This window comes from Eurosta solidaginis, chromosome 1 (assembly GCF_040869045.1).
Source record: "Eurosta solidaginis isolate ZX-2024a chromosome 1, ASM4086904v1, whole genome shotgun sequence".
NCBI classification, from domain to species: domain Eukaryota; kingdom Metazoa; phylum Arthropoda; class Insecta; order Diptera; family Tephritidae; genus Eurosta; species Eurosta solidaginis.
Genome location: NC_090319.1, coordinates 260,909,212 through 260,920,845, shown reverse-complemented (window position 1 = coordinate 260,920,845; position 11,634 = coordinate 260,909,212). Strand labels below are relative to the sequence as shown.

General features: G+C 37.4%; 1 protein-coding gene across 2 annotated transcripts; it reads left to right on the top strand.

The window, feature by feature from the left end:
• Positions 1-5,008: 5,008 nt before the first annotated feature.
• On the top strand, positions 5,009-9,623 carry LOC137242536 (uncharacterized). Of its 2 annotated transcripts, none has more exons than XM_067769818.1 (2): positions 5,009-5,151; positions 8,893-9,623. In XM_067769818.1, exon 2 carries the CDS (start codon positions 9,001-9,003, stop codon positions 9,352-9,354), a length of 354 nt encoding a protein of 117 aa, XP_067625919.1. In that variant the 5' UTR covers positions 5,009-5,151; positions 8,893-9,000; the 3' UTR covers positions 9,355-9,623. The 2 variants fall into 2 exon arrangements, with proteins under 2 accessions (XP_067625919.1, XP_067625914.1); XM_067769813.1 differs by having other exon boundaries at positions 5,020-5,316; positions 8,893-9,622.
• Positions 9,624-11,634: the final 2,011 nt, after the last annotated feature.

The following is an 11,634-nucleotide window of genomic DNA, read 5'->3' as shown; positions in this document are numbered from 1 at the left end:
AATATTTTTCTTTTGTTTAGGCACTTCTCATAGTTTTTTATTATTTCCTGCTTTAACATTTTTAATATCGATAAAGTGAAATGTATTTATTTAATCGCTATCCGTTACATTGTAAATGTTCAGCGTATGTCTTTTTGACTGTCAATTTAACACAGGAACCCTTTTAAACCACTATTTTACATTAAAAAAAAAACTATGCACATAGGCGGAAAAAAATGTAATACTTTTAAGATATTTGCAACAAAAAGTTAAAAGACTTCATGTGGTTGTTGCAATTTTGTTGTTTACGCACATGCAATTATGCAAAGTGTTCTGCTCGGAAAAAATGTTGATGCCCAAAGCGTTATTAGGCCCACGCAGGGTGATTTTCTGTAGTCGTAAATATTCTATGGAACCCACTGCCGGTTTCGAAACAGCCAGTGGTAGTTCTTCGTCTTTTTGCTTTTGTGAATGTCTTTCTATAGCAGCAATATTTTTTCGGATTATTGATATAGAGGCCAATACGGGTCGTTTGACACCTCTCCCCGACCCTGTATAAGTTTCAGCAAACGAAACTCTGGAAGTTTGCGAATAAAACATGCGAATAACAGAGCTATTACATAGCTTTGGGATTCAAGGGGTTGATAAGCGCAATACAAAGCTTTATAGCTTCAAAGGTTTCGCAACCCAACTGTCAACCTCACCTACGCGAGAGGAATCCTGTTACAAATATGATGTGTCATACAGATGTTGAGCAGGCGAGATTCTGGCGATCCCAAGTTGATGGTCGAGCTGGCAAAGGACCATCAATATCAATAACACTCCCCAAGGTCTCCGGGAACTATCTTTATCGTTAATGCAACAACAACATTACAAAGCTTTCTGCTTCAAACTATTTGCCGCATTTGAGGTACGCAAGGGATTCTGCTAATGCCTAAGGCAATATTCGAGGATGAGCCAAAAGGCATTTATTGCTCACAAATGAAACTGAAAATAAATAATCATAAAAAATTTAAATTTTTGTAGCACATCCGTGTTAACAACAATGAATTTCAGATGACATCTTCAATAAGTAATCAAGTGAACGAAGGCGGATTTACTTGAATGCGTTGCTTACCTATAATGGTGCCATAAAATAACATGGAGGCAAAGTGCCGCTTTGAAGCGAAAATACTTTACATCAAAAGGCAATGAAAGAATAAAAATAAATACTTGGAGCGATTTACCTCCAAGCAGATTAAGGCCGAGTTGCTTTCCAATTTGGGTCGTGTTTTTATCAATTTTCCGTAAAATTTGCGGGAGGGGACCTATATGTTTTATGCCGAAACCGAACGGCATCTTTCGCTGAGAAGGTTTTCGTGGCAGAAATACCCATGGAGTGTTTCACAAACCACTGTCGAGGAGCGTCAAGCCTAATTATATTTATAAAAAAAAACTTGTTTCTAAATTTTTCATGTTGCTCTGTCTCAGGACTTCGGTGTGTTATGCGGAGCATGTTACCATGACACCACGGCGCGCGCCATAGTAATGATTGTAAGATAAAGATAAAAGCAATTTATCTATTTACCTGACTGCCACTGTATAAGACATATTCTGCAAAGCTCAATGAATGATTTTTTTTAAGTCAAATCAATTTCTGTGAATGACAAAATAAAAATATTGCATAATGCGCAATCTGCTTAACCTACAACTTTGTCCACATTTAAATTGTATTAAGCCTTTTATCAGTTGTCTTTATCAGCGGTGAGTAAACAACGTAACTTAATACCAATATTTTTATATCAAATTTGTATCTAGCATATGTATGTATGAGCACAACTAAACTCATATAATGTATATATGTAAGTATGTAGCATTTCAATGTAATATTATGACGAAATTTTAAGTCATTATTTTTGTTTTTGTTCTATTGTTTTTATGTTAAGCTGAATATGTTTAATTTATTTACTTGTTTAATGTTATCATGTTAGCAGTTTTTGTTGTTCTTTATGACAAATATTTTTAAATATTAAATCTGTAAACACTTAAGCAAATAAAGTGCTGTCGCTATGAATAATAGCAAAAATTAAAATTCATAGTCAAACAGTAGTTAGTACGCATGCGCGCGCACAGCTTCTGTTGTTAATTGACTTCTATGTTGATTTTCTACTACATATAATTTTTGTATATTGATTCGCACATTGTACTTATATAACTATCTAAACATAGGTACTACTATATATTGGCGTAAATATATAGTTTGTTTTTTGTTGTTTCCAAACACTCTTGTCGGGGATATATAAATGTTCAGGGGTGGTCAAAAAGATTCCGCACGCTCAGCATATAAAAGAAGAGGATTTAAAACTTTTAGACTCTTGCCGCATGTATTTTGAGGCATGCCATCTATTTTGCCAGCAAAAAAAACTTTTTCGTAAAAGTGTGACAGTGTTGTTAAATCTTTAGATTATATAAATTAACATTTTGAACTTTGGAACACTATGGAAAATACTTATTTGATATGAGCGCAATCAGACATCAAATCAGTTAATGGAAATAAATGCCTGTCTTAAGAGGCGAATAAAAGAGCAAATTAATTCAAAAATTTGCCAGCGCAGTTTGTAGCTTCTCCAACCCAATTGCCAACCTCACCTACATGTGGCGTTTCTTAAGCAGCCGAGGCTCTGGCTACTCCAAGTTCCTTATGTGTGTAGGGGGTGGGAGGGCGGTATGTCCTAGAAGGTTTCATGTGGTCATACTAAATCGTTCCCTTGATAGTCGGGCTGGTACCTTAATTGTGCTTGTTACCGGAATTTACCGGATCTGTATTCGGCAAAGGACCATCAACATCGATATTTCTCCCCAAAACTTTCGGAGAGTGTCCTTGTCGCTACAACAACAACAACAACCTGGAAACAAATGAACTCGAAAAACGAAATCGAAGATTGAATAACTGAGAAACTGAAAACAGATAGGAAATGGAATGTAAAAGAAATGAGGGGATGAAAGCAAGCAAAATAATTATGATGATTGTACGATATGGATGATGGTAGCGATGGTTGCCATCCAGCGTTAGTTATACACAATTTAGTTTTTATAACATGGCACAAAATTTAATTCAGTTTTATAAATGTTGTTATTACTATCTCAACTATTATTGTTTCCACGCGCTGTTAACCTGACCAAAACTTGTTAAATTTTCTTTAAGAGTGTGCCTATGTATTATCTAACGGCTGAGGCTTTATAATCAACTTTTTTCACAGTCCCTTGTGGCAATGAATACACAGCTACATAGATAGGTGAAGATATGTATTCGGAACAAACCGGAGTATATTCTCAGAATTCTTAATGTGAATCATACAACCTCTTGATAGAGATCACACAAACTGAGCTGTTTAGCTCTGATGTCGTCAATAAAAAATGTACAGGCGAAACATAAACGTTGAACTCACGTCGGCAATAGCTCTAGTGCGTACGTGTACTAATAGAATCTAAAATACAATCTATCACCTACCTTAAGAAACGAGTTAAGAATCATACGAAGCAATTCTCCATTTGTGAAACTTTCAAAATTATAAGCAAACTTTCTTGAATTGACCAGCAGCAACTATCACCAGCCTACCGCGCACAGTAACTCTCGAACATGCGCCACATCAGGGTTAAGTGGAGGAATATCTTACCCACTTTCAACGTGAGCAGAACGTCATCACCTTGCTCGAGCGCAATATCGAGTGCGTCACGCATAGCTTCGCCTGTGTCTGATTTTTATTGAGTATTGAAGAAGATATACTTATTCCTTTGATATCCGATTATATTTCAAGGGATCGTTTTGGAATCATATAATAGCTCCGCCTGTGTCTGGTTGTTCTCGACAAATTCTTCAGTATTCAAGAAGATATACTTTTTCCTTTGATGTCCGGTACTATTTCAAGGGATCATTTCGGAATCAAGATACACTTCGCTATAATTTAGGATATACTTCGGAATCATTTTAGAACTATTTTGGCATTATTTCTTTAATCGTCAATAATTATGATGATTATTATGATGTGGATTATGATGACGATGGTTGCCAGCCAGCCTTATTAATAGATAACTTATATATCCTTATTCGATATATGTATATTTGAACGATTTTTCCATCATCCCATGTCAAATTTGGTTTGTTTCGTTCTCTGCACAGAAAATGACACTGAAGTTGGCACAACGCCGAAACCGGTTTGTCTTCAATTGTGATTGTTACTGGAATCGATTGAGGACCAATAGGGAATAAATGCTGAGTGGTTTGCTGAACGGGGCCATTTCGTAACTTTTTTCGAGAGTTTTTTTGTGATAAAAAAAAAATAAATGTAAGGCGCGATAACCTCCGAAGAGATCTAAGGCCGAGCTTCTCCCCAATTTGCGTCGTGCTCCTCTTGACTTCCCCTAAAAATTGGCCGAACGGGACCTACATATTTTATGCCGACTCCGAACGGCATCTGCAAGGCAGATGAGTTTTCACTGAGAGCTTTTCATGGCAGAAATACACCCGGAGCGCTTGGCAAACACTGCCGAGGGGCGACCCCGCTTTCTAATTTAAAAACCTTATTTCTAAAATTTTGATGTTGCTTTGCCAGGGGCGCGAACCCAGGGCATACGGTGTGGTAGGCAGAGCACGCTACCATCACACCACGGTGGCCGCCACCGTGCGATACATTAGAAATAAATTCGGGACTATTTCACTGTTTTGAGCAAACGTTCAACACCATTACGGAACTATTTCCTGGATCATATGAAATCACTTTGAAAGGAAGACCATTGGTGATAAAATTCTGATGTCATCAAGCGATTCATGTTTCTAATAATTTTACATCTAATAATAATAATGCGAAATAGACTTTCCCTTTCAATTTTCGGTACCACCGTAATATGGACTCGTACATATGTATGTGCATATGTATAATTGGGTGCAGCCAGCTATTAAGACGATTGTCATTTGCAATTCGCAAACATTTTTTTGGAGTATTTACTACTTACTGATTTTTTTCTATATTTTGGCTATGATAGTTGTTTTGTTTTAAGTTGTTTATGTTATTTCTCGCTTTGTGGTGACTTCTGTGCGACGTTGCGCAAGCGCTTTGCGGTAAATGAAATTACAACAACGACCTTGCGTAAAGCCATCAGTCAACGTTTGACTTTGGCGCGCACATCACGCGGGTACGAGTATTGTTTCTTTGCCTGTAATTTGTGCATAATATTTATGGGATAAAGCCTAATTTGTGAATGCTGAAATCGCAATAAATGAAGTGATATTACGAAATTTGAACAGTTTCGTTTTTCAATATAAAATTAGAAAAGTTAAGAAGCTGCCAAAAAAAAATGGTACAAAAGAGTTAATAAAGTTTAATTCAAAATAAGTGTTTTATAGCGATTTCGCTAAGAAAAAAGTTAAAACTATATACCTATTTATGTCTAACTTTTATCATAAGAGTGAAAAAAATAATCAGATTTATTATAAAAGTCAAAACTAGTTTAACTTTTCTTTATAATGACCGATAACTTGAGATTGTTTTAAACAGCCATTTCTGAATGAATGCCGGACTATTTCAGGAACATTTCAGAACTGTTTTCGAGACCAGTTAGGAACATTTACTGGACTATTTCCGGATCATTTCGGAAATATTTCATTATCATTTTGAGTATATTTTGGGAGCATTCAAGACTATTTCTCAGCAGTTTCGCACGTGTTTTCGGGATCAACTCTGGACTATTTTCCGATCATTTCGAAATTGTTTTCGAAATCATTACATCACTGCCGGACAATTTCGACAGCATTTTCATATTATATTTATTTGTTAGTACACCCGTTTTTTTTTTTTTTTTTTTGCCAGTTTAGACTTGTTATTCTGTTATAGAGTATCAAAAGGCTAATTTCTCTCTACATGCACAAAGATCACCCTCCCGTCATACCTCTACTCAAATAAGGTAGGATGGCATTTGTAATATTTGACAGAAATTTTCTCCGTGATACCATAGGACATCATGAAGCAAGTCAAAGCCCACCCATTGCGCTGCCTTCGTCATAATATGTGAATAAATCATCATGATTCCTATCATCTTTGGTTGCAGAGAAATAGAAGGTCTCTATCTGATTTCACAACAAGTGTGTGCTTTACCCGAAATGGCTGGCACCGCCTTGACTGTAAAACACTTTACCAATTTCGTTTTGTCGAGTATCGCCTGTTTGATTATTAAATGCTGCAATGATTTTTTGTGCTGCAATGAATCTTTTAAAGCTGTTGTTGTCCCCCAAATACATTCTAAGTAAATGCTTGACAAAGCCGTTAGCCTTATATAAAGAAAATCGTAAATAATATGCGCATTAGTACAGTGGTGTGCCATACAATAAGACCACAATTTTAAATGGCATCATGTATTTTCAACTTTTGGAAAGTTATTTGATTTTAGTAATTTATACTCAAATATAGTTTGAACTACAGCAGAAATCGATCGTTGCAATTTAGGTATTGAACCATCTTTTATTTTTAAATACCCAAAAGGGTCGTTGTTTGTTGCGAAAGAGTTTATGGATGGGTTTAAATATGGCGAGTACTTGAGGAACACTCCTTTTCAGACCCCATTATATTGAAGTAGTGTTAGAATTTTTCATTGACCAGCTTATTGTGAGTCGTAACCTACGTAATACATACTTAATTACTTACTTACTTAACTGACGCTTAACCGTCTAAACGGTTATGGCCGTCCAACAAGGCGCGCCAGTCTCTCCTTCGCTCCGCCAACCGGCGCCAATTGGTCACACCAAGGGAGTTTAAATTGTTTTCCACCTGGTCCTTCCAACGGAGTGGGGGCCGCCCTCTATATCTGCTTCCATAGGCGGGTTCCGATAGAAACACTTTCTTGGTTGGAGCATCATCATTCATTCGCATAACATGGCCTAGCCAGCGCAGCCGCTGCGTTTTAATTCGCTGGACTATGTTGATGTCTGCGTATAGCTCGTACAGCTCATCATTAAATCTTCTTCGGTACTCGCCATCGCCAACGCGTAGAGGTCCATACATCTTTCGAAGAACTTTTCTCTCGAACACATACTAGGAACTTCATAATGAACTGCTAGCATGAGACCTGCCGGCACTGCTCTCATAAAGCCCCTCGTCAACGGAGCAGCTGGAGGATCTGGTGGCGATCGGCAATCTCAAATGTCTCAGCAAAAGCTTATCTCTCAAATACTATAGAAAACGGGTCAACAGATCTAAAAGCTTTCAAAGCTCACAATGGCTATAACACAAAGATAAACAGAGAAACCACAAAAAAAGGCCGGAGATAGGCAAAGAGAGAGAATTGGAGAAACTTCTGCACTGAATTCGAAGGTGTCGATTACAAAGCAAGCCTACGGTGCGTACTTTTTGAGACGCAAACGATTCATTCTTGACATCCTTTTCTTGGAACATTAAAACCATAGGACACTCTAGGATGCTAAACAAAATACAGTTTTTTTCTCCTTGCGCAGATCACTGTGCGACAAGAACAGTGGATGATTGGTGAAGTCAGATAGGTGCCTTGCTGTTGACGGCAGCATTTCCATATACGTGGACGGTTCTAAGCTTAACGGTAGAGTTGGAGGAGAAGTGTACTGAAGGGACCTAGATCACCAACTTTCCTTCAGACTACTCGATAACTGTAGTGTCCACAGGCAGAAGTGTCAGCCATCATGGAAGTCTCAATAAGGACAGGAACGCAATGTGTCGGCAACGATATGCAGGCGGCTATCAAATCTCTTCCGAACTAACACTAAACTACTGCCTATCTCTTCAAAATAAGAACCGTGTACACCTCAAATACAGGCAGATTCTTACTGAAAAAGAATGCTTAGATATGCTCCTTGCCGCATGCAAGCAATGCTAAAAGAGGAGAGGTACCATCAGTCCAAGGAAAGATAGCTACTAACATCGGGATGTCGTGCATCTAAGCAACCCGGCAAAAGTGGGATCTAAAAGTGAGTAGGGATAAAATTTCCGTAGTTGTTGGAGTACTAACTGTGCACTGCCTTATTGGTATGCACCCAGAAAGTTTGGAAGTTGTTGCTGCAGGAATTGTAAAGGAAATGTAGAGGAGAATACGGTGGATCACCTCATCTGCACTGCCTAAGTGACACAAGACAGTTGTTGTTGTTGTAGCGATAAGAAAATTCCCCGAAGGCTTTGGGGAGTGTTATCGATGTTGATGGTCCTTTGCCGAATGCAGATGCGGTACGTTACGTTAACAAGCATCATAAAGGTACCATCCCGACCATCTCGGGAACGATTTGGTATGACCACATGAATCCTTCTATCCATCCGCCCTCCCACCCTCTAGATCCAGCAGGAATTCGGGGTCGCCAGAGCCTGCTGTTAATGAAACAGGATTCGCCACGGGTAGGTGAGGTTGACGTTGGGTTGCAGAAGTTATATAATGTGCTGGCAACCCCTTGAGAGAGTTGCGCAATTTGGTATTTTGGTCGCCTCTTACGACAGGCATACCTACCGCGGGTATATTCTAGGCCCCCTAACCCGCTGGGGGTTAGGCAGCGACAAGACAGTCCAAGGCAAGACAGTCCTTCCTGGGAGCTCCATTTCTGGATAATCTACGCCAAGTCGTGGAGTATGACAACAAGGACTTGTTACCCTTTATCAGGTCCTCAAAATGGTTCCAATGGTGTAAAAAAAATTTGGAAATTTTTGGGGATTTCCCTACAATTTCCCTTTTTATTTTATAATAAAGATATAAATAAAGATATATAAGAGTTCCATTATACTAAAATACCAATTTATCCAATCAAAGTTATAATACCCTGTGTACAAGTACAGCTGGGTATACAAATGAACACAATCCTACTCTTAAAAACATCCATTTTATTAATTAGTTTCTTTCACATTTTCTTCCCATCCAACAACCACGTAGCTTATCATTAACCAAATTACCAGTGTCATCATATATTTGTTGGCAAATTTGTTTATCGCTGCAAGCCTACCAGTGCCCTCTATCGACACCCTAAATATAATTGATGCAATGGACTACGCACCACATCCCAACGAAATTTTATCCATTCAACCAATATTACTTTATCCGTTAGCAGAAGATTCGCCACTCGAAGGACGTGAACTGGGCGATGTTGATAATGATAATGATGACAGTGAAATAATTTATGTAAAACTATTGAAGCGTAAAGCCTATCGACCAAAAAAACAAAACACCAATGATTTGTATGATGAAACCATTGACGCGCCGCATGAGCTCACCATGAGAGATATATTCAATGTTAAGGCGTTGACAAATGGCAAATTTAGTGAAAACCGTATCAAATTGTATCGGCTGCCAGAATTTTATGCGTTAAGCGTATATCATAAGGGAGATAAACAATGAACAGCTGTAGAATTTCAATGCTAATTAATTATACGTATATGTTTATATTATAAGAATTGTTTATTATTGTTTAGAATAAAATTTAATATAATTTAAAATTATAATATTTTGAATATTCGCATTTTTTTAGTTTTTTCTATATGTAAGTATGTAGGTAAATATAATTAAGTAAATAGTACATATTTTGTGGCTTATTGTGATTGATTTCTTAATTATGTATACGGTTAAAAAAAATAAATTTGTGGGTAGTATATAATTGCAGATCTAAATAATAAAAGAAAAAAATTAAACGGAACACACAGATACTCGTACATGCATATGGCGTATGTCATTGGAAAGCTTAGCAAAGGTTAAATATTTGGGCGGGTGTGTGATAAACAGGGCAACCCAAAGTATGCAAAAACATATTTTTTATATGACTCTTAACCATTAAACCCATGAACCAATAAACAGATCACACATTAAAAAAATTAGAAATAAAATAATTTTCCCCGCGTGCGATCACGCTTTTGACGGCATTTTTCATAGCTGACGCAGTGTTTATACTTTATTCCAATCGGCGTATTTTGCTCCGCTCCTACCTACTACAACATTTTTTAACTCAAAGTTATATTTTTGTCGAGTTGGAAACTAAATAATATCACTTAACATTTTTTGATTGAAGTTCTCATTGCATACGTATAAAAAGCTGATTATTTACAACTGACGATTGCATGAAACTTTGTTCGGCGTGAATTCATTGTTATTGTCTTAAGACATATATGCTCACATTTTAATCAGTGTTTTTGTATTTTTTTTACGGAATGTAAGCAAAAGATGTGTTCGGATGCGATAAGTTCTATATAATAACTGTGTTTTTTTTTTACATCTATAGACGTTTGGCGGCCACCGTGGTGTGATGTTAGCTTGCTCCGCCTATCACACCGTATGCCCTGGGTTCAACTCCCGGGCAAAGCAACATCAAAATTTTAGAAATAAGGTTTTTCAATTAGAAGAAAATTTTTCTAAGCGGGGTCGCCCCCGGCAGTGACTGGAAAGCGCTCCGAGTGTATTTCTGCCATGAAAAGCTCTCAGAGAAAACTCATCTGCCTTGCAGATGCCGTTCGGAGTCGGCATAAAACATGTAGGTCCCGTCCGGCCAATTTGTAGGGAAAATCAAGAGGAGCACGACGCAAATTGGAAGAGAAGCTCGGCCTTAGATCTCTTCGGAGGTTATCGCGCCTCACATTTATTTTTTATTTTTTTTTTCAGACGTTTACGCTTAAACTTTATATCGACTGCTAAGCGGCAAACTTTAAATACACCTCTGAAATTGCTGCGCATAAAATTAGTACTACTAAATTTCAATACGCATTATACTCAGATGTAACTGAAATATGTGTCTATGTTTCACCTCTACACTAATTCTATGTATCACCTCTGAAAATGGTGCGTGTCCACTATTCATCGCAACTGATTCAGCTATATGTTATACATTATGGCCATCAGAGGTTTGTGTCTCCGATTTTAGGTACACCCTGTTCTGTAGCTACTTATTTAACCACTGCTGCTAGATGGGTCTCCTAAGCATTACCAAAGCGAGGATAAGCGTTCTTTTACGCGCAAACGTAAAAAAAAAAAAACAAACGGCTAACAACATAAATATAGCTTAAAAACATTAAAAAAACACGCCGCAGCACAGATGTCGTGTCTCCGCTATTAAGCACAACTCGTCATGTATCGAGTTATTTAACTGCCTTATTCAACAATTGCCGCTAGATGGGTATCTTTGCGCGCCTAGCCTAGAAAGTTACAAACACACAAGTGAAGCTAATATAAGCATTAGGGTGGCCACACAATTTTAGAAATTTTCCGCTGGGGTACCGCCATAAAATATGCAAATAGATTAGAAAATGATATATACAAAGTTTCAGGCCAATCCGTTAATGTTAACACGTGCCTCATTGAGGTCAAAGTTAGGAAAAACAGCGATTTTTCAGAATAAATTTTTGTGTTTCGTCAGTAAAAGTGAAACCATTTATGCCAGGAACTTGACTCGTATTTGTATTGATTTTGATCTTAATAATATTTTTATAAAACAGTTATTTTTAGCAGTATTTAGTATTTATAAGATCAGGTCATAGTGGATATCCCTAATTTTTAATTTCTATGCAAACGTCTATGAACATTACAATATTCAATGGTATACGAGTCGAGTTCCTGGCATAAATGGTTTCACTTTTACTCACGAAACACTAAAATGTTTCCTGAAAAATCGCTGTTTTTCCTAACGTTGACCTC